We start from the raw sequence: 23,623 nt of genomic DNA, 5'->3' as shown, positions 1-23,623 counted from the left end.
TGATGGACCAGATAACCTGGCAAAGCTCCGATTCTGGGGCATCTGTGACCTTCTGTAGCCACTAAGCAACTTGTACAGGGATTACACAAAGGACAAAGAATTCATGGAGCCATGTTCTTGGTCGTATGATGGGAAACAGTCTCAAGAGATGATGTACCATCTTTTCAAAGACTAGTTATCTCCTGGGAACTTTCTCTGGGCCATACCTATCTTAGAAAATGTTAACTACTACCTTAGTTGTTCTCTTTGGAATAATAAGGGAGGAGCTGTTCCCAGTCGAGATTTTATATTCGGGAAGTTCAAGGAATTACATTTTCCACTGGGTAGTAGCCAATCTATGGTCTAAATCAGTACATCTAAGACTTTCCTACTTAAGTTCTCTAATTAGTCAGAGAGACAATTTATATTCCTAAGGACTTGGTGATCAGTCACAAACAAGAAATCTCCCGGAAATCTTATGCGTTTGTCCCCCATAATTCATACAGATATTTCTTCTATGTATACTATCTCCACAGTTTTTATATGAAATCATTTTCCAAAAATTTCAAGCTAAAATTGACCTTTTAAAAAAGTTGCGCCATATTGACCCTGGGACTTCACTTTGTCCTGGACACAGATTTGTACCCTCTAGATTCTAGAATGCGTACATTATAGTTTAGGAAGCATGCATGGATCCAAATAACCACTATCCTCCCTCTAGATTTATATAAAGAATGAAGTCAGCAAAACATTCAGTTATTTGTTTGCATGATGCCCAACATATGGTTCAATATTTTGTTATTATATAAAAGAAATTTCTGAGCATTCCAGACCATCTTTTGAAACATGTGTCTAGTTGGATTCTTTTTTGCAATAGCAAAGGCATCTCATATAAGCTATAGTTGATATAGCTTCCAGTAGAACCAAACTTGCATCTTTATCTTGTCACTATAAAGAGACCACAACAAGTGGGAAACTTTTGCATAAAGAAATTGAGAGAATAGCTAGATAATATAATGGATAATGTGGTACTTGAATTTCTCATGCAGTACCCTGGATTTCACAGTATTTCTCCATGTTTGATTTCCTCTTCCCTTTTCTAGACATTGAATGAAAAGAAGCCAATGCAGGCTACGCAATACATTGAGACACAAGTGCTTTGAAGAGATGAGGTGGATTTATGCCCAAGAGGTAGAGTGGACTTCCTGAGCCCAAGGAGGTGGCAACTGAGAACATGAACAGAAGGCACCATTGGGACTTTTTATCTCTAACGTCCTTATTAATTGAGTAATTCATTTGCATCACCTGTATATGCTTGACTCAACCCAAAGCTACTGTCTTAGTTTGGGGACTAGACTTTTAGCCACCAAGAGGCAGGAGATTAAAAGTGCAGGCACCTATGAAAACTCTTTGAGCATCACTCAGGACTTGAGGCCCTGGGTCACAGAGGATTCTGGCTTCTCTCTGTTCCCATGCTCTCTCTCATGAAGGATGAATTAAACCACTCTCCCTGCATCTTCACCCAAGACGTCACAATTTTAAACCACTTCCCCCATGCTCCTTATGAGAGAAAGAAGGGAAATTCTTTTTGTTGCACTGGCAGGGGCAGCATTTACTAGATTAACCAGGATCCAGATTGTAGCTATGCCCCTCAAGTCTGGAAATACTGTAATCCAATATTTCTGGTCTCAGATCTCTGGTATTCTTTTTCCAATAGACCATCTACAGTTCTACCTATGGCTGAAATATAATCAATCAAATAACAGAGCCACCTAGGGGATATAAAGTATAGAGGGAGGCAACACAGCATAAACTAAGATTAAGCACAAGAGCTCTGCGGTTAAATATACTGTATTCAAATCCTGGCTCTCCTATTTTCTACCAATGTGACTTCAAACCATCTCTTAACTTCTTTAAGCCTAAGTTTTCATCTGTAAAATGGGATAATAATTGTACTGGCCTCCTAAAGTGGTTTTATGGATTAAGTGAGCTAATGCATATAGAGTACTTTCCCCATGCCTAGCACTTAACACGGCATAAATCATAATTTGTCATAAGATAGAGCCACTGTCCTCAGGGAACCTAGACTATAATTTGGGACAGGACATAAAGATACAGTAAAAGACAGTGTGTTAGCACTAAAATCATAGCACTATGAGCAATGTTGAGAAAGGAGGGAGAGATTTAAACTAGAGTAGCCTAAGAAGACTTCATGAAAGAAAAACATAATCTAACATTTGAAAATTGGGCCGGGTTTGGATTAGGAAAAGAGAGAAGACAAGATTTCTAACTGGAAGAAGAATAGAAGTATGCAAAGCGGAAAGGAGAATGATGGATAAGAGGCCAATGAGTAGACCATATGGCACAGAACAGGGGTAATTGAGGGCATCAGTGGGATTAGCCTAAAAATGTCAGATCCGAGAGAGATTGGAATAATCAGCAGAGGAGTGTGAAGTTGTCATTTAAGCAATAGGAAGGCACTGAAAAATTCTAAGCAGTTGAATAATATGGTGATGAAGAGCAAGATGAATTATAGAGGGAAGAGAAGTGGGAGATTAGATAGGAGGCTAACACAGGAATCCAAATATACAGTAACAATGGATAGAATGGATTGGGGCAGTGGGAAAAAAACAAAATAATAGATATGAGAATTTTTTTTTAAAGATTGGCACCTGAGCTAACATCTGTGGCCAATCTTCCTTTTTTTTCTTCTTCTTCTTCTTCTCCCAAAGCCCCCCCCCCCAATACATAGTTGTATATTCCAGTTGTGAGTGCCTCTGGTTGTGGCACGTGGGATGCCGTCCCAGCATGACCTGATGAGTGGTGCCATGCCCATGGCCAGGATCTGAACCGGAGAAACCCTGGGCTGCCGAAGTGGAGTGTGCCAACTTAACCACTCAGCCATGGGGCTGGCCCCTGAGAAACTTTTGAAGGACAAACTATCAACATTCAGGAACAAGTTGGATAAAGGAGAGTAAGCAGAACGAATCAATAAAGTCTCTAGATTTTGAGCTAAATTACAGTTTGTGATGCAACATCACACTGTACCAGTAGCATAATTTTATTTAAATTGTGGCATGCATCTACTTATACTTTCCTAAAATTTTTTATTTCAAGTTTCACACATTGAATTGATACCCTGTTTTATCCATTTGGTAACTTTTAACTTTAACTTTAAATTGAATTTGTTCATTAATTCATTCAGCACACATTTCTTGGAAAGCTTTCTATATCAGGCACTGTACTAGGCACCAGAATCAAAACAAAGATCATCAGTTGAGGATTTCTCAGTCTTTGGTACCTGAGGGTAGAGGAGGAAAGATGAGGGGATGGCAAGTGTGTAAATTATAATATTACATAATCTGCTCTAAAATGAAAGTGTGCACATAATTGCTGAGGTACCTCAGAAAGTGCTCCAACACTGAATGGAGGAGTTGAGAAAGCTTCATATTGAGTGAGAGATGCCTATAGTCTCCTGTCACCTTTCCTTTTCATAGGTCCAATATACTATCCATGGAAGAAATAAACAAAACTGCAGATGTTCGATTCTTCTTTCATCCATTCTCGGCTGATCCTACAGTACAGGTGGTGATTTTTGTGGCTTTCCTGGTGATGTACCTGACCAGCCTCAGTGGAAATGCCACAATTGCAGTCATTGTCCAGATCAACCACTCCCTCCACACTCCCATGTACTTTTTCCTGGCTAACTTGGCAGTTCTGGAAATCTTCTATACATCTTCCATCGCCCCACTGGCCTTGGCAAACCTTATTTCAATGGGCAAAACTCCTGTTTCCATCACTGGATGTGGCACCCAGATGTTTTTCTTTGTCTTCTTGGGTGGGGCTGACTGTGTCCTGCTTGCAGTCATGGCTTATGACCGGTTTACAGCAATCTGTTACCCTCTGAGATACACCCTCATCATGAGCTGGCCCTTGTGTGTGGAGCTGATGGGAGGGTCCCTGGTGCTGGGGTTTTTGCTGTCGATGCCACTGACAATTTTAATCTTCCATCTTCCATTCTGCAACAGCAATGAAATCTATCACTTCTACTGTGACATGCCTGCAGTCATGCGCCTGGCTTGTGCAGATACACGTGTTCACAAGACTGCCCTGTATATTATCAGCTTCATCGTCCTAAGCATCCCCCTCTCGCTGATCTCCATCTCCTATGTCTTCATCGTGGCAGCCATTTTGAGGATCCGGTCAGCAGAAGGGCGCCGCCGAGCCTTCTCCACCTGCTCCTCTCACATCTTAGTGGTCCTCCTGCAGTACGGCTGCACCAGCTTCATATACTTGTCCCCCAGTTCCAGTTACTCTCCTGAGATGGGCCGGGTGGTGTCCGTGGTCTACACTTTTATCACTCCCATTTTAAACCCCTTGATCTATAGTATGAGGAACAGGGAACTAAAAGATGCCCTAAAAAAAGCCCTGAAAAAGTTCTAGGTAGGATGATCCTATGACTTTTTAAAATTGGATCACTTTTGAGAGTGAAGTGGGATGCTATTAATAGTTATGCTGGGATGACATGCGTGAGCCGGGAATGTCTTCATCAAAATGAGACATGGCCCATTATTCTAGGAGCACCAGAGGAAATGAATACTATTGTCTAATTGAAATATAGCTACATCACGTAGGGCAACATGATGTCCTGGGCATGAAAGAAGGAGCATCAACATTTCTTGGACACCTATTGTATACTGGGCACTTTATATGGGTTATCTCACTTAGCCTGTGGTAAGTATCACTGTCTTCATTTTTTAGACAAGAAACTAAGATGGCTAATAAAAGACATATCCACAATGAAAACACAGTTTTTAGAAATCTAGAGACTACACTGTCTTCTTACAATGCCACACTCCTTGTTCGAGGCTTGCTCTGCCAGTAGGAGTACGTGTAACCTCAGGCAAGGCTCTCTGTCTCTCTGGGCTTCACCTTCGTTATTTCTGAAATGGCAGAGTTGAACTAGAAGTTTCCATGTGTTCCTTCCAAGATCATAATATTATGTTCTAAATATTGGCCAGCAGGTCCTGAATGGCAGAAAAAGCACTGAAGTTAGCCAAAGGAAGTGGGACTTTTTTTAAAGTTTTTTGTTTCGTTAACCAAAATGAAAACTCATGATTCTCGTCATAACTTTTAAAGAGCACTCCAGTAATAAAAAGGATAACAAAAATGGAGGAAAATCTTATTTAATTTAATAAGTGGAAATATAGGAGAAGAACAAAGCGGGCATCATTGAATCTTGGATTCCTCATGAATCTCTTCTACAGCATCTCTGTGTTCCAGACTCTGCATGACCTTCCAAGGAGACAGACCATTAACTTGTAAGATACTTCATTTCTTGTTGGACAACTCGAGTTGTTAAAGTTAGCTCCTCATCTTGAGCTAACATCTATCTACAAACTACTTCCTCCCGTGAATTCTGTTTTTAGCCTCTAGAGCTTTCTTCTACATGACAGCCCTTCACATGTATTAGGACAGATTTTGCATCTTCTACAGTCATCAGTCCCTTTTCTCTAGAGCAAGCACTCTATCAACTTTTCTTCAGGAGATTATATTTGAACCCTCTCATCATACCAGCCACTTTTTAGATTTTCTCTGGCTCCATACCCTTCTACAGATTTTCACCCAGAAATAAACACAATACACTGGGAATATTTCATTCTGGGGAACTGTTACTTTTCATGACCTGTGGACTATATTTTCATTAATTCATCTTGATCATGTTAGCCTCAAAAATTTAGTATCAAATAAAACCTCCACATAGTTTTCATATAGCTTTTAATTCTGCCTGACCATAATTTATTTTACTAACATAGATGTAGGACTTTTCATTTCACACTGATATACTGTGTTTTTATTGGTTTTGGCCAACTGATCCAAAAAGCCAAAGTTATCTTCAGAGTTTATTTTATTCATCATAGTTTTGCGTCCTGGTCAAAATTATAATCATATTTTATTTCCTTCATCCAAATCATTAATAAATATCTAGAATAGGACAGGCTGAATGCAGCATCTATGGTAGTCCTCTTTGGAAATTGTTGTCCAACTAGATAGAAATATGTTCAATTAATACCATCTGTGGTACATTGTCACAATTATGATCCCCATAGTGAATCCCACTTTCCTGTATCCATACCTTTAGATGGTCCCCTCTCCTCATGGCTATGTGACTTGCTTTGGCCAATGGGACATTGGCAAATGTGTTTCAAGCAGAGGCTCACACTTACCCTTTGGGAACTATCCTCTCTTGCTGCCCTGAGACTGCCACGTGAAGAAGCCAAGGCTAGGACGAGAACCTGTGGAGCAGAGAGAAGCCATCAAGTTGAGGCTCCCTAAAGCAACCCAGTCAACCCACCAGAAGACTGCAGCCACATTAGTGACTCCAGTAAGACCAGAAGAACTGCCCAGCTGAGCTAGCCCAAAATGCTGACCCACAGAAACATGGGCAAATAAACTCATTGATATTTTAAGCCATTAAGTTTGGAATGGTTTGTTTTGCAGCAAAATATAACCAATTCACCATCCAATCTATAATAAACCCTCTCTCCAAGAAGGATATCGCAGGAAGCATATCAAATCCTTTCATACAGCACTTGTATAACCCTAACCATTTCGAAGCCTTATTTTAAAAATAAGGTGCATTTGGCAGGATTTATCTTGGGTCACTTCATACGGGCTCTTAGTAATCGCCAGGCTTTTCAAAATGCTTAAAAATGACCTGTTTAATCATGCATTTCCAGAATTTTACTAGGGATTGGCACTGAGTTGTCTATCTTGCTCTTTTGAAATCCACTAGTAGTTCATAATTTTTTTTTATACCATCTGAATGGGAAAAGAAATATTTCAATAGTTGTGAGTTCCTTGGGAATGGAGAATGTGGCACTCATCTTTGAATTCCCAGTATCTAGTACAGTGGGTAGCGTTTATTAGACCCAGTTGATTCAATATCAAGAGATAAATTACATCTGGGGAAGGTGTCTTGCCTTTCATAAAAATTGTATGCTCTTTATACAAAAAGATTGTGCTTTACCTTTTTTCTGTTCTTTATATTCTTCACTGCTCCTTTCACAGTGCTGGTACTCCATAAATATCTATGGAATTGAGCAGGACTTTCTTTGGAGATAACTTTTTCCTGTTTTTTCAGATTTTTTAAATGTTACTAATAAGTGTGCGTTTTTATTAAAAACTTTTTTGAAACATTTATTGCTAATACTAATTTTTTAATGTTTTATTTGATTCTATATCTGTAAATCCTGTGTTCCCTAAAAACTACAGATAATGAAAAATACAAATGAGGACTATAAAATATCCATTTGAAGGAAGTGGGTAGTTATTATTATTGTGCATTAAAAGAAGATCACATACTTTGCTATATTGGATCCAATTTTAGCAAGGATTTATTTTATTTTATTTTATTTTATTTTATTTATTTATTTTTTGAGGAAGACTAGCCCTGAGCTAACTGCTGCCAATCCTCCTCTGTTTGCTGAGGAAGACTGGCCCTGAGCTAACATCCGTGCCCATCCTCCTCTACTTTATATGTGGGACGCCTACCACAGCATGGCTTGCCAAGCGGTGCCATGTCCACACAAGGGATCTGAACCGGCAAACCCCGGGCCACCGAAGTGGAACATGCGAACTTAACCACTGCGCCACTAGGCCAGCCCCATAGCAAGGGTTTTTTAAAATTATTATACTGAGGTCATATTGGCTTACAAGATTGTGTAAATTTCAGGTATACGTTACTATATTTCAGTTTCTATATAGTCTACATTGTGTTTACCACCAACAGTCCAGTTTTTATCTGTCACTGTACATACGTGCCCCTTTATCCCTTTCGCCCTCTCCCCATCTCCTTCTCCTCTGGTAACCACTAATCTGTTCTCCTTATCTATTTGTTTGTCTGTTTATCTTATCCACATATGAGCGAAATCATGTGGTATTTGACTTTGTCTGACTTATTTTGCTTAGCATAATACTGTCAAGGTCCATCCATGTTGTCACAAATTTTTATGGCTGAGTAGTATTCCATTGTATATATATATACCACATCTTCTTTATCTATTCATCATTTTTCGGGCACTTGGGTTGCTTCCGTGTCTTGGCTATGGGGAACAATGCTGCAATGAACATAGGGGTACATAAATATTTTTGAGTTACTGATTTCATGTTTTTTGGATAAATACCCAATAGTGGAATAGCTGGATCATATGGTATTTGTATTTTTAATTTTTTGAGAAATATCCATACTGTTTTTCATAGTGGCTGCACCAGTTTGCATTCCCACGAGCAGTGTATGAGGGTTCTCTTTTCTCCACATCCTCTCAAACACTTATTATTTCTTGTCTTGCTAATTATAAACATTCTGATGGGTGTAAGGTGATATCTCCTTGTAGTTTTAATTTGCATTTCCCTAATAATTAGCGATGTTGAACATTTTTTCATGTGCCTGTTGGTCATCTATATATCTTCTTTGGAAAAAAAATGTCTGCTCATATCCTCTGCCCATTTTTTGATCAGGTGGTTTGTTTTTTCTGTTGTTGAGTTGTATGAGTTCTTTACATATTTAGGAACTTAACTCCCTGTCAGATATATGATTTGCAAATATTTTCTCTCAATTGGTAGGTTGTCTTTTCATTTTGTCAATAGTTTCCTTTGCAGTGCAGAAGGTTTTTAGTCCGATGTTGTCCCACTTGTTTATTTTTCCTTTTGTTTCCCTTGCCTGAGTAGACATGGTATTTGAAAACATACTGCTAATACCAATGTCAAAGAGTGTACTGCCTATATTTTCTTCTGAGAGTTTTATGGCTTCAGGTCTTACATTCAAGTCTAATCCATTTTGAGTTAATTTTTGTGTGTCATGCAAAATAATGGTCTACTTTCATTCTTTTGCACATGGTTGTCCAATTTTCCCAACAACATTTATTGAAGAGACTTTCCTTTCTCCACTGTATATTCTTTGCTCCTTTGTCAAAGATTATCTGTCCATAGAAGTGTGGTTTTATTTTTGCACTTTCAACTCTGTTCCATTAATCTGTGTGTCTGTATTCCTGCCAGTACCATGCTGTTTTGATTACTATAATTTTGTAGTATATTTTGAATTCAGGGAGTATGATACCTCGAACTTTGGTCTTTTTTCTCAGATTGTTTTGGCTATCTGGGATCTTTTATTGTTCTATATAAATTTTAGGATTCTTTGTTCTATTTCCATGAAGAATGTCTTTGGGATTCTGATTGGGATTTCATTGAATCTGTAGATTGCTTTAGGTAATATGGACATTTTAACTATGTTTATTCTTCCAATCCATGATCATGGAATATTTTTCCATTTCTTTATATTTTCTCCAATTTCTTTCAATAATCTCTTATAGTTTTCAGTGTATAGATCTTTTACTTCCTTGGGTAAATTTGTTCCTAGGTATTTTGTTCTTTTTGTTGTGATTATAAATGGAATTGTATTCTTGATTTCTCTTTCTGCTATTTTGCTGTTAGTGCATAGAAATGCAACTGATTTTTGTATGTTCATTTTGTACCTGCAACTTTACTGCATTTTTTTATTATTTCTAATAGTTTTTTGGTAGATTCTTTAGGGTTTTCTATATATAGAATCATGTCATCTGCAAATAGTGACAGTTTTATTTCTTCCTTTCCACTTTGGCTGCCTTTTATTTAGTTTTATTACCTAATTGCTCTGACCAAAACTTCCAGTACAACATTGAATAAGAGTGGTGAGAGTGGGCATCCTTGTCGTGTTCCTGTTCTCAAAGGGACGGCTTTCAGTTTTCCACCATTGAGTATGATGTCGGCTATGGGTTTGTCATATAGGGCCTTTATTATGTTGAGGTACTTTCCTTCTGTACCCATTTTATTGAGAGTTTTTTTTTTTATCATAAATGGATGTTGGAGCTTGTCAAATGCTTTCTCTGCATCTGTTGAGATGATCATGTGACTTTTATTTTTCATTTTGTTAACGTGGTGTATCACATTGATTTATTTGCAGATTTTAAACCATCCCTGAATCCCTGGAATAAATCCCATTTGATTGTGGTATGTGATCCCTTTTAATGTATTGTTGTATTTGATTTGCTAATATTTTGTTGAGGGCAAGGATATCTTTAAACTTCAATCACTCGTAGAAAATTTTGAGAATTTGTAACTTTCACTTGCTGTAAAACTGATGTTATTAATGTTGCTCCATTTTATTCCAATAGTTACAGAGAGCTAAATGGACAGGCATACTCTGCAATTACACCCAGAAAAAAAATCCAAAGTAGTCTCTAATTTTTCTTGTCGTCCTTTTGTGGTATTGCAGTGTTTAGAAGCAGAGGAAAGAGTTCTGTTATCCAGAGTGGAAAATAATGAAGAAAAGGTGAGTCAAAAAACACTGGAAAAAACAAATCACATGAGGATATGGGGATAGGGCTGACAGAGGAAAGCAGAATATTTGAGGAATCTCTGGGACTGTGAAAAGATGAGAAGAGTTCTGGGTTATTGCAACAGGCAGCAAGGAGTGCATCGGGCATCAAAGCATCTATCATTGCTTCTCTGGAAGGGATATCATTGGACTGAGATTCAGGAGACATGGTTTCTAGGAGCTGTAAACTGGAAAAGTCACTGTCATCCTTCAAGCCTCAGTCTCAGTATCTACAAAATAAGAGGATTAAGCTTGTTAATATTTAAGATATCTTCAAGAACTGACTTTGATTCATTAATTCTCCCACGTTCTCTTTACTTCTATCAATGCTCTGGCCAATTCTCCTCACATTCAACAGGCTTCTGCAGTGTTCTCCAACTCTGATGGTAATAGATACTTAGCTTCTTCCTAATCAGCAAGTGAAAGAACAACCTGGGCAAGAACAAATGAAATAGCTGTTGCCCTTCTCTTCTCCTAAGTAGGACAGAAAGACCAAGTGCTAGGATTCTGTGGGCATCTGACTTGGGAAACACTCCCTCCCAAAAGCGGTTTCATTCTGAGGTCTTTTGAAAGTCAGATGTTGCCGTGTGACTTTCTCATTATTTAAAATTAATGAGTGTTCACTTTGCAGCACATATACTAAAATTGGAATGACACTGAGAAGATTAGCATGGTCCCTGTGCAAAGATGACATTCAAATTCATGAAGCATTCCATATTTTTAAAAATAAAAAACTGAACTCACAAATGCAGAGAACAGATTAATGGTTGCCAGAGGTGGAGGGTAGGGGGTAGGTGAAATGGGTAAAGGGAGTCAAAATGTACAAGCTTCCAGTTATAAAATAAATAAGTCATGGAGATATAAGGTACAGCATGGTGACTATAGTTAATAATACTGTATTGTATATTTGAAAGTTGTTAAGACAGTAGATCTTAAAAGCTCTCATCATAAGAAAAAAATTGTAAATACGTGTGGTGATGCATGTTAACTAGACTTGTGATGATCATTTTGAAATATATGCAAATAGTGAATCATTATGTTGTACACCTGAAATTAATATAATGTCATTTGTCAATTATATCTCAATAAAAGATCAAATAAATCAGTGGGGACAGCAGATAACCAACTATGTTGTGTGTGTGTGTATGTGTGTGTGTTAATTAAACATTACACACTTGAATATCCTCGAAGTGTTTAACTGGTGTGAGACAATTTTCTGATCTGTAATTCGCCAGTCCGGTTAGACAGCCTACTTACCCAAGAGTATGGTACTAGATGGTCTTTGTCATTTGAGGTCAGTGTGCAACTTGTGGAGGACATGTCAACTTGGTGTGTGCATCATCTGTTCCAACCACCATCTGGTGAGTCTTCACACACTTTAGAACCTAAAAAGCTGAAAACTCCTGGACTTCCTAGAAATTTAGAATGTAATCTAGTTTCCACCAACCAGATGCACTCCAAGACATGAATTAAAACTGAGTAACCTGGAGAGAGAGGTGTCCTGAGAATGAGGCATCCATTTTACTGCTGAGAGTCTAACAGAAGGAGTATGGCTCTGTAGCCAAAAACTCCATCAATGGGGACTCCTTGAATCCCCAGGCTCTTTCAGATAAATGTGGTGCTTCATCTGGGTGGCCAGTTCTGTGCTGCAGAGGACTCTTTCCTAGAGTCCCAGCCTAGACCCCAGTTCTCCATCCCTTTCAATGATTCGTTAAGCACCTATCTCACAGCACTCAATCTTTTCTGTTTAAAATAAGGAGAATGGTTAAACTCTAAGTGATATACCACCATTCTTTCCTATTACATATCTTTTAAGGAGATGTGTTTTTTATTGAGCTATTCAGCTCAGCCACACTTCATCTAAAAAGGCTTTCCTGACCACCCTCCCCATCCAGGACAAGTGACTACATTGTCCCCCTGTGTTCCTTCTGTACCTTGTATATAACTCCATCACAGCATCTGTAACGCTGTAGTGTCCTATTTATCTCCCTCCAGTACACTGTAACCTTTTTGGAAGAAAAAGCTATTTCTGCTAGTGTGGTGCCTAGAATTTCAAAAATATTGAATTAATTTATTAATCATTAATTCACAGTTATCCTTTCAGGGCCAGCTCAGTTTTTGCCTCCACTGTGAAGCCTTACCTTACTCTTCTTGTCCTCCCTCCTCTAACTATGACAATATCCCTTTCAAGGGACAGTCTCACCTTGGACTTTATTATTAGGGAAACATTTCATTCCTGTGTGTTTTATCTCCCAAGTCAGATGCTGATCTCATGGATGGCAGAGACCATGTCTAATATATCTTTGAACATCTCATAAAACTTCCAACAATGAACTGGTGGCACTAAAAAAAAAAATCATCTGGAGAAGTTCAGGCTAAATAACCTAATGGAAGAAACTGAACACACCAATCAAAGTACAGAAATACTTCAAAGACTGAAACAGATCATATAAAATTCTTTCTTAGTTGCCCACCACTGTTCTTCATTAAACATATAGAAAGATGCACTGTGCCCAGGGCCTAACATTCAACTATTTTTTTGTGACTGTCTTTCCAGTTTCCCAGCCTCTTTATCACAACCTTTCTTTTAGTGATCCCAGGATGGGGAAACCCCCAGCTGTGCACAGAGAGAGACTATCTTTATCCTTAGTAGCTAGATGCTTCTGTTTCAGTGACAACCTCTCCATGGAGAAAGTCTGTGTCTCCTATGGTGTACATCTGTGGTAATGTGTATTTTTTCCAGTTGACTTAATTAAGGTACTAAGAGAAGTGAGAAATTTCCTAGGATGAACAAATGTACCTTAGCACCCTTATTTACACATCTTCCAAGAAGAAACCCCAGGCAACATCATGTTATTCATACTTCACAAGGTGCTTGGGGATATTATTCTTTTAATTATTGAAAGAAAGAAAGGAGGGAGGGAGGGAGAGAGGGAGACCAGATCAAAGGCAATTTCTCCACTACCTCTTTTTAGAGAAAGCATGAAGTATGTTCTATTTATAATGTCATGTAATGAGTTAATTCTGCTCCAGTTGCAATGACCCTACAAGTCTTGGTTACAACTAACAATAATTCCTTCCTTCTTTCAACAGTTATTTATTGCGTATCTCCTATGTGTGGCAACCTGGAACATACTGAGAACGCAGCAGTGAATGAACAGAGAAGATCTTTGCCCTCGCGGAGTTTACAATCTGATGGGAGAGGCATACAGTAAACAAATAAAAAGATAATTATAGACTGCAATAATTGCTATGAAAGCAATAAACATGGTAACTCAATAGGAATTAATTGAGGGGGGGATATCTATTTTAGATAAGACTGAATGTGTATACACCGTGCTCAGTTTCCCCTATTATTAACATTATTATAGGACATTTATCATAATTAATTCACCAATATTGACACATTATTATTAACCAAAGTTCCTAGTTTATTCAGATTATCTTATTTTTTACCTAATATTCCTTTTCTGTTCAAGGATCCTAGCCAGGAGACCACATTACATTTAGTCATCACATGTCTATAGGTTCTTCTCAGCTACGAGTTTTTTAGACTTTCTTTGTTTTTGATAACCTTGACATTCTTGACGAATCCTGGTCAGGTATTCTGTAGAACATCCTTCAAATTGAATTTGTCTGATGCTTAGACAAGAAGTTATGAATTTTTGGAAGAAAATCACAGAGTAAAGTGTCATTTTCATACATCATATCAATGGTATATAACATAAACATGACGTCACTATTGATATTGACTGATCATCTCGCAGAGGTGGTGTTTGTCAGGTTTCTCCAGTGTAAACTTACTTTCTCTTCTCCCTTCCCATGTTACATTCTTTGGAAGGAAATTACCATAGTCAGCCCACACTTAAGGAGTAGGGAGCTACACTTCCCTAAGTTGAGGGGGAAGTATCTACATAAATTATTTGGAATTCTGCTGAATCGGAAATTTGTCTATTCTTCCCCATTTAAATTTTTATTCAATTATGTATTTATATCAGCATATAATCATGAATATTTATTTTATACTTCATATTATAATCCATGTATTGCTTTATTTGTTTACACTGTGAACATTTTTGTTTATTACAGGTGAGAAGAGAGGGAAGATCAAAGAAATGAGGGACTGGAGCAATAAAGGAAGATGGAAGTAGGCAAACAAAAGAGATGAATGATAATCAAGAGACTACCTTTTTCTTGGCTCTGTCTTTCGGACAGACATCCAGTTCAGAGAAGAGATGCAGGTCAAAAATGAGGCCAGGTATTCAGGCACTGAGTTCTTCCCATCTCCCTTCTAATTTCATCTCATACCCAACATCAGATATTTTGTGAGGTCCTGAGACCTAAAAATGGAAAAAAAACATGCTTTTCTCTTTAAGGAGCTTACAGTCGAGGGAGTAACAAACACGTTAACGAACAACTATGATTTGATGCAACAGAGGCTAAAGCTGAAATATGAATAAAGTGCTGTGAGAGGCATGGGGAGAGTGAATTACAGTGTGGGGTAAGCAAGCAAGCCTTCACAGATGACGTGGCATTGGAGCACGTGAGGAAGGATAAGTTTCAGTTTCCTAGGATAAGAATTGGAGAAGAGTGTAGACAGAGATTGACATTTGGACTGCCATAAGGAGCTAATAGAATTGTTTATTTTACCACTAGGAAAAAACATATATTTATTTTTCCAAGATATTGAGAATCCGAGGAATAAAATAACCAAGATACTATGGCTTTGTAAGGCATGAGAAAGAGGGAAAAGAATATAAAATTGTGCAGACTCTTAAAAATGAGTTTTGCCAATGCATGAAACAAAAAAATATCCCTGAACTATTGACCTCAATATTTGGGAAGTGGCATCCTTTATTTAGATTTGTGCTGAGTCTTTGTTTCTAGTTATTATGAGTTCTCTTTGTTAGAGTTAGTTTAATGAAAATTCTACTTGATTCTCGAGTCTGATGATTATGCCTTAAGGTCACACAGTGTCATTTGAGAATTATTATATTATGCCCACATATAGATCCCTAAAGGTCCTAACTTCACTTAATAAGGCCCAGGGTAATGGCTCTGAGGAGGGAATAATTATTAAGCTGAAGCCCTGGTCTCCTGACAAATCTCTTGCTCCAACGTCAACGTTCAAAACTCCAGCTTCCATTTCTGGTTCTTGTCCAGGTTTTGAAACCAATTATTTCTTCTGTTTCCTTTCTTTTTTAATACCCATGGCCCTTGATTATCCTCTTTACCAACTTCATTCATTAAGATGTGTGAAAACAGGCAATGCTATACTTCTAGACGACTCAGCCCTATGAACATCAAAGCAGAGACTTTGTGTGTACAATATTTTCCCGTGTACAAAGCTCTTCCAAGAATATTATCATTTCTACCCTTTCAACAGAATCCCTATGAAACTGGCATTATAATACACATTCGTCAGGTTGGGAAATGGAGCATCAAGACAGCTAAGGGATTTACCCAAGGTCACCCAGCTAGTAAGGGAAAGAAGCAGAACTTCAACTTAAATGTTCTGGTTAAGTCCAAATCACACTAAAGGCAGCACACAAGTTCCCAAAATGATTCTGTTTGGGTATATTGCATGGCTCTTTTTTCTTTTTCTTTTTCTTTTTTTTTTTTTTGAGGAAGATTTGCCCTGAGCTGACATCTGCTGCCAATCCTCCTCTTTTTGCCAAGGAAGACTGGCCCTGAGCTAACATCTGTACCCATCTTCCTCTACTTTATATGTGGGATGCTTGCCATAGCATGACTTGACAAGCGGTGCATAGGTCCGCAGCCAGGATCCCAACCAATGAACCCCAGGCTGCCGAAGCAGAACATGCGAACTTAACTGCTGCACCACTGGGCCAGCCCCTGCATGGTTCTAAATATGAAACTCCATAAACTACTTTGTCATCTGCTTTATGAAAACTTGGATCCCACATTTTAATTGGCCCATTTCGTCTCACCAGATTCACACACAGTATACGAGTATCAACCTAGGGAGAGAGTAAACAAATCGACTTAGTGACTGTCAGCAAATGTTGGCATTATGCCTCATGTGAAAAATTACTTTTCACGGTTCCGAAATTTTGGATTAGTCATTTTGCCATCCATTGTTTGTCATAGATAGAGGGCCCTTAAAGATCATCTAAACCAACCCCCTAATTTTTGCAAAAAAAAAAGTAGGGAGGACTCTCAGAAGGTTATAAGGCTAGTTCGTGGCAACACCAGACCCAGAACCCAAGCCAGCTTGGTCATTAATCCAGTGCTGTTTCTAACTAACCACATGAAACTAAAGAACAAGACAATTTCCCACAGCCTGCTGTTTAGAACATGCTCTTATAGGTATCAAACTTCAGGTTCCAGCTAGGAATTTGATCTCAGAAATAACAATATCTTACACTTGTATAGCAAGTTTCCATTTGCAAAATGTTTTCACAAGCACTTGATCCTTGAGACCAAAATGTTCCTAATTTGCTATTGTATTATCCTCATTTGTCAAATGAGGGGTACACATAGGTTCTGAGTTTGAGCGACTTCCCCAAAGTCCTCTGATGGCAAGTATATTGCTCTTTCTAATTTTTATGCTTCCTTTTCAGTAAACTAGCAATAGGAATGTTAAGTAACCTGACTGGCCCAAGAATTTAAGTTTATGTTTAGATTTAAATTTGACATCATTATTTTTATCATAAAAGTAATCCATAATTATTAAAGGAAGTGTTGAAATGGATAAAAATAAAAGGTCCTTAAACATCACCTTTATTCCCACGAATAAAGAACAACTGTTAGTAACATTTTGTTAAATTTGCATTTGATCGCTTGTATAGCATGTTTTTTAACAGACTTGCAATTATACTGTATCCTTTTTCATTCAAAATTATATTTATTTCCTATGTCATTACAAACATATTGTTGACATGGTTTTTATAGCTAAGATTCCATCATGTGCTTAAGAAATTATTTTTTCAAGGGATCGTGGCTATCCTTTTTTAAAAAATTATCTCTTAGAGATAGATTCTAAAATATGTGATATCTAGGAATTAAAATAATCCAATAACGGAGTGAATGGAAATATAGATGAAAGAAGGGTAGCCAGGAGTTGGTCATTGTCAAAGCTGAGTGATGGCAACATGGAGGTGCATTGTACTCTTCTTGCTGCTTTGGTTTTTTGGAGGTATTTTTTGAGGAAGACTGGCCCTGAGCTAACATCCATGCCCATCTTCCTCTACTTTATATGCAGGATGCCTGCCACAGCATGATTTGTCAAGAGGTGCATAGGTCTGCACCTGGGATCTGAACTGGCGAACCCAGGGCCACCAATGCGCAACGTGCAAACTTAACCACTGCACCACTGGGCTGGCCCTGCTTCTTTGGTATTTTGATGTTATCCACAATAAAAAGCTTTTTTAAAAAGAAAAAATCTCATCTTATGATTGTAAAAGTGCTCAGTAGATTTAGATTGTTGTTCTCAATTCTTTACTCTCTCCCTCTGCCATATAAACTTGCAGGGCCCTAAAAGGTGCAGAGTAAATTGCCTGACTCCATTGACGTTGGTCTTGGTCATGTGACTCTCTCTGACCAATGGAATCTTAGCAGACAGGATGGAGGACAGGTTTTAGACATGCTTTCTTAGTCTAACTAATCCTCTCACCTTCCCCTATCACAACGGGAAAAGCATGCCCCAGGAAGCAGCTGACCCCTCAGTGTGGTCCCAAAACAAGACATGTGCAGCAGACTGGAACACAGTCTGAAGGGTGGAGCCACGCCTAGCCAACCTGAAGCCTAAACCTCAACGAGAGGTGCCCCAGCTGACACGCAATCGCCTACACAAACAAGTGAAAAAATAAGTAAGTAAAATAAATAAGTACTTATAAGTCACTAAGTTTGGGATTAGTTTCTTCTATGACATTTTTTGCAGCAATAGCTGATTAATACAGAGTCAAACCATTTCCCCCAAACTGAACATTTTAGGTATTCATAGTTTTCCAATAATACAAATAATAGACATTTTTCTGTACATAAAACTTCGCCACTATTTCTGGTCATTAAGTTCAGATACAATGTTATAAAATGCTGTTTATATGTAAGCTGAGAAAGTTTCATTTATGGATACTCTTCTAAAAAGGAAAATTATGAAAAGAATTAGAACAAACATTCTCTGTTTCTTGTTGTCAGAAAAACTGTAAATACAGTTTTTGTTGTCTTAACACTCAAAAAGATTCTTTCCTGTTTCTCATGGGGCTTGGTAAAACCAGCTCCTCTGTTAACTTTCTCAAGTTCTGTCTCTTTCTCCCCAAATCCCAAGGATAGAAAAGTATAGGGACCTCACCATGTAGTAGTGGCATCCAGGGTTGAGGTGGGTGGGCTTCATCGCAAATAAAAGGCCTCTTTAGTTTGATTTTCTAGAGATCGATCTGTCTTTATGGATATACCCTGTATGTTTAGTTTACAAAAATTGGAAATGAATCAGTGAATCCTATCGACAGATCCATTATTCACCTGGAAAATTCAGGAATATGTGGCCAACTGCTAAGTGGGCCAAAACGCATTACAGTGTCTGTGGGCAATGGAATCCAGTGTCCAGTGTCACAAAGACATGTGAATATTTATATGAAGAAAAAGTCTGTGGCCTCCTCTGAGTCATCATTCTGATGAGAATTCTAATTGTTCTGATGAAAATTCCAAGTATGTTTTGTTATTGCATCCAGAGTAAGGAGGAAGTAGAGTAGGGAGAGGGGAAGAAGAAGAGGGAAGGGAAGAGGAAGAGTGAGGGGAAAGGAGATAAAGAGAAGGAGTTGTTGTTCTTGGAGGTCAAGGAAATTATATACATTTTCTTCAATACCTAATATCATAGTTGCTAAAGAAGAAGAAAGCAGAGAATGAAGAGTGAGGGTGAGAGGGGTGGAGGAGGAGGAGATGGAGCAAAAGAAGGGGAAGTAGAGGAAGCAGTTGTTCCTGGAGGCTAGAATTAACACCAAATGGCATGTACGTGTGTGTTTACTATCTAACACAGAATTGCTAGACAAAAACTTTAAATCACAGATGATTCTCTCTGGCTTCTCAATTATTCCGATTAATGATATGTACCTGGAAGCAAGTTGTTTCCCCTCCAATGCTACATTACAACAGTGATCCTCAAAGCGTAGTTCCTAGGACCAGGAGTGTCTGCATCACCTGGGAACCTGTTACAAATGCAAGTTCTCAGGCCCCACCGCAGACCTACTTAATCAGAACCCGGAGAAGGTGAGGTCCAGCTGTATGAGTTTTAACAAGCCTTCCATACCCTCCATGTGGTGCTGATACATAATAAAGTTTAAGATCCACTGCTCTGGGAAATGGTCCAGTTGGGAAGTGATCAACATTCACAGCTACTGCCAAATCTTTACTTTGGTTCCCCATCCTCATCCACTTCCGGGAAATGAGAGATGGCATGGTTACTACCATCACTAGTGTCAGTAATTTCCCTGGTTATTAGATTCATAGAGTGGAAATCCCTTTGCCACCAGCACCATCCCTTTATGTTGTGGTTTCACTGCCAGTTCCGTTTTCAAAGCCTTTGATGTGGTATTCAGGTATGTTCCACGAGTGTTCTATCCAGTGGCCAGTCTGACAGCTAGAAAGTGGTTTATCTCTTGGTTCAGTTCTCAAAGTCTTTACTATGCTGTTTGGAATAATTTCCAGCCATATGTGGCTAAGGTGTGAGCCCAAGAGTTTATAAACAGCTTTATTGGGTCACTTTCTCAAGCTCCTCCCTCTCCAAAATTTCCCCGGTACTTTCCAGTTTCCTGGGGTTCTCCTATGGTCAGAAGGCTGAAGCTTTATTTACCCTACTCTGAAGCGAGTTTCCCTTGACTGCTCCCATGTCTGAGTCCAAGCAGCAAGAAGACAGGGGAGAGAAAAACTCAACAGGGGTTCACCCTACGTTCCTGGGACAACAGGTCCTTTGATTGGAGAAGAAGGTGCCCTCCCTCAGAGTTTTAGATGCCTGTGGGCCCCACTGCTGCTACTGTCACCAGCAGGAGGTCCCTTTCTCACTCTTCAAGTCTGAACCAGATGGTACCTCTTGAGCACTATCCATTTCAATGCCAACTTCTGGGTTTCAGGCTGCCTTGAGTCCAGACCAGGGGATACTGGACAGGGAACGAAGAGGGGCAAACCAACCACCAGTTCAGCTATACTTCTAATTCTGGTCTTCTGTCCCAAACTCCCTACTATTATTCGCTTTTCAGAGTCCTCACATGGCTGCTCTCTGCTCTGCCCAAGGTTTATAGACGCATTCAGTGGATGGGACAGGGTAGAGTATGCTGACTTCATTTTACCCAGAACCAAACTAGATATTCCCTTTTTATTGAACTGAAAGCTCTCTCTCTGTTTTTGCTGTTTCTGTTAGTGCCCTTGAGTCCATTCCAACTCCCAGTGACCCTGTATATAGCAGAGCCCAACCCTGCCCAGTCTTTTTGCACCATCCTCTCACCTTCTGGCACTCTCTCAGACAATGCTCCATTGCTATTCAGACTTTTCACAGCCAATTTCTTCAGAAATGGGTGGCCTATTTTCTACATGTATCTTAGTCTGGAAACTCCACTGAAACCTGTCCACCATGGGTGACCCCGCTGGTATTTGAAATACCGGTGGCATAGCTTTCAGTATCACAGCAGCACACAGCCATCACAGTATGACAACCAACAGAGGGTGGTGTGGTTCTATGAGTGGGAGACAACAGGAGACAACAGCGGTAAGAGTGCTGAATCTTAACCATTAGACCACCAGGACTGGCTTCTCTCTATAATTTCTTCTTATTTGTTTTTGTTTCACATCTTGGGATCTCACAAAATGAAACCTATTTTTCTTCCTCCTGAAAGTCCCTATATTTCCTTTTTTTTAAAAGGTATGCTTTATTTGGCGGGGGTTGGGGGGTGTGAGGAAGATTGGCCCTGAGCTAACATCTGTTGCCAATCTTCCTCTTCTTTTTCCCCCCAACGCCCCAGTACATAGTTGTATATCCTGGTTTTAGGTCATTCTAGTTCCTTTATGTGGATGCCACCACAGCATGGCTTGATGAGCAGTGCATAGGTCCGCACCCAGGATCTGAACCAGTGAACCCTAGGCCACCAAAGCAGAGCACATGAACTTAACCACTTGGTCACGGGGTCAGCCTCAGAAAGTCCCTTTATTTTCAAGTTTCCTGTTCTCAAAGCTAAAATTAAAAATGTAGAGGTTTTATAGATCTTAGATTTCTTATTTTATGGTAAATAAAGTCAACCCACAGATTGACTCGGTAGGTACAACTTGTGGAGGATCCAACCTCAGTTGCTTTTTTGATCTCCCTTTGAAGTCGAACAGTAGACATTGCACGAAGTTTCTTTTCTGTCATGAGATGTATGAGATGTATTAGGATTAGCAGAACTCCTACACTAAGAGATAATCTCAGTCCCTTCCAAGCTCTGCTTCTTATCTTGATTTAGAGATGAACTGGAGCATCATCCACTGTGGTCTCAGTCTTATTCCACATAAGTTCTGCAACAGCTCTGGTCCCTGCTTCCTGGTCTCCCGGAGAAAAAGATAGTTTGCATCGGTGATGACTTTTGGCAATTCTATATTGACTTTGTACTGATTTTTATCTCCACCAGAAGCTTCAATGGCTCTGCACTCTAGGAAACATATTTGCTAACTGGTTTTTTGTTTTTTTTCTTTTTTGAGGAAGATTGGCCCTGAGCTAACATCTGTGCCCATCTTCCTCTGTTTTATATGTGGGACGCCTGCCACAGCATTGCTTGATAAATGGTGCATAGGTCTCTGCCCAGGATCCAAACTGGTGAACCCTGTGGCACCAGAGCGGAGTGCGTGAACTTAACCACTAAGCCACCTGGCTGGCCCATTGTTTTTTTAAGTTGTTCAAGTTCTTACTGTAATCTGACATGTTCATCTTTGGCTCTTCCACAGCATCTATACCTGGTCTCTCTAGATTTTCCTTTTGTCTCTTAAGCTCTCATTAACTGATGCCATTTTACTGTGAAGTTTACTTCTTTTAAAATCTCTCACCAAGAGCAGTCCCCAATCTTTTCAGTTTCAAAGTTCTGCTCCTTTGGGAGACACTTCCTCTAGGTTCCTGCTTATTGTCTCCACTTCTCAGGTCAGTTGCAAACTTAAATGCTAACACACCATCTGGCACAAAGAAAACACTCAAATATTTGTTGAACAAAAATCTACTGTGAGTTCCATGAATGATCCAGCCTTTCCAGTCTAAGGTAGCTCTTCCCATATCCCCAGACCTTTTTTGATTTGGCATCATATATGCCCAAGAAGACTGATTTAAGTTAACTCAGCAAAGATCTACTGTGTAGAATAAAATAAAATAAGCTCACCATTGCATTTTCCCTTAATCAGATATGTAGTCTAATAACTTTTCAAGTACATGATTACCTACAGGACAGAATGCCCTAAGAAAGGTTTCTATAAAGAACTATGAAAGTTTAAAGAAGAGCCTGTGCCTAATTATGCTATTAGAGGAGATTTGATGGAGAAAATACCTCTTTAAGTAAGAATTTTAGGATAGGTTAGATTTTGACAGGAATAGACCATGGGGCATGTTCTAGTAGGATGGACTGAGGTGAGCAAAGGCGTGGAGGTGGGAAAGCATAGGACCTATTTAGGAAATGGCTTGATTAGAATACAGAGTAAAATTGAAATTCTGCAGGGAAATAGAATGGAATTCAAGAAGCAAGAAAAGAATTTGTAGAGCGTCTAGAAAGGCAAGTAGGGATTTTGTTTTTAAACAATGGGATAAAAGTGAGCCACAGAGCAGAAAAATAACATGAACAATTAATATTTAATATATAATGAATCACAACATGCAGAGATTTTATGGTTGGATAATTAGAGATTCTAGTTTTTGAGGATCTACCATATAATAGACGTTATGCCGGATACATTAAGTGGACCTTAGCTTTTTTTTTGGCTGCCAAAAAGATCTTAATCCAGACAAAAATAATTTGAGTGGATGTGATGTATGACAATGGTACAAACTTGTATGGAATACATAATGGATTGAAACAGAAGATCTTCAAAAACATTCCAGACTATTCTATAATGAACAATGTAGCAAAATTCTCTTTTGATACCACTGAACTTTTATATCATCCAAGAGCTATATAGCCATTTTCCTATTCCAACAAAATCCCAGATTGTATTGAAGGCACATTTACCAAACATAAATTTAGAGCTATTGTCAACTATTTAATATGA

General features: G+C 38.9%; 1 protein-coding gene, 1 long non-coding RNA gene and 1 other non-coding gene across 3 annotated transcripts in view; 2 read left to right on the top strand and 1 right to left on the bottom strand.

The window, feature by feature from the left end:
* Nucleotides 1–3,492: 3,492 nt before the first annotated feature.
* OR10V1 (olfactory receptor family 10 subfamily V member 1) lies at nt 3,493–4,422 on the top strand. The gene has a single exon (NM_001391117.1). It carries the CDS (start codon nt 3,493–3,495, stop codon nt 4,420–4,422), a length of 930 nt encoding a protein of 309 aa, NP_001378046.1.
* A 728-nt stretch (nt 4,423–5,150) lies between these two features.
* Nucleotides 5,151–23,623, bottom strand: part of LOC138916421 (uncharacterized) — a 37,356-nt gene continuing 18,883 nt past the window's right edge. The window contains exons 2-4 of the long non-coding RNA XR_011423660.1: nt 14,581–14,733; nt 6,207–6,275; nt 5,151–5,274 (exon numbers count right to left, since the gene is read on the bottom strand). This is a non-coding gene — a long non-coding RNA (uncharacterized lncRNA). The remainder of the gene's footprint in view (nt 5,275–6,206; nt 6,276–14,580; nt 14,734–23,623) is intronic.
* Nucleotides 11,010–11,115, top strand: LOC111776151 (U6 spliceosomal RNA). Its single transcript, XR_002812105.1, has one exon. It is a non-coding gene; the product is annotated as a U6 spliceosomal RNA (small nuclear RNA).

Source organism: Equus caballus, chromosome 12 (genome assembly GCF_041296265.1).
Source record: "Equus caballus isolate H_3958 breed thoroughbred chromosome 12, TB-T2T, whole genome shotgun sequence".
In the NCBI taxonomy this organism is placed as follows: domain Eukaryota; kingdom Metazoa; phylum Chordata; class Mammalia; order Perissodactyla; family Equidae; genus Equus; species Equus caballus.
The sequence above is the reverse complement of the archived record's forward strand: the minus strand, read 5'-3'. Positions and strand labels throughout refer to the sequence as shown.

Bases quoted from the DNA above. Each gene is read 5' to 3' on its own strand.
- OR10V1 (NM_001391117.1), top strand. From the start codon at position 3,493: ATGGAAGAAATAAACAAAACTGCAGATGTTCGATTCTTCTTTCATCCA.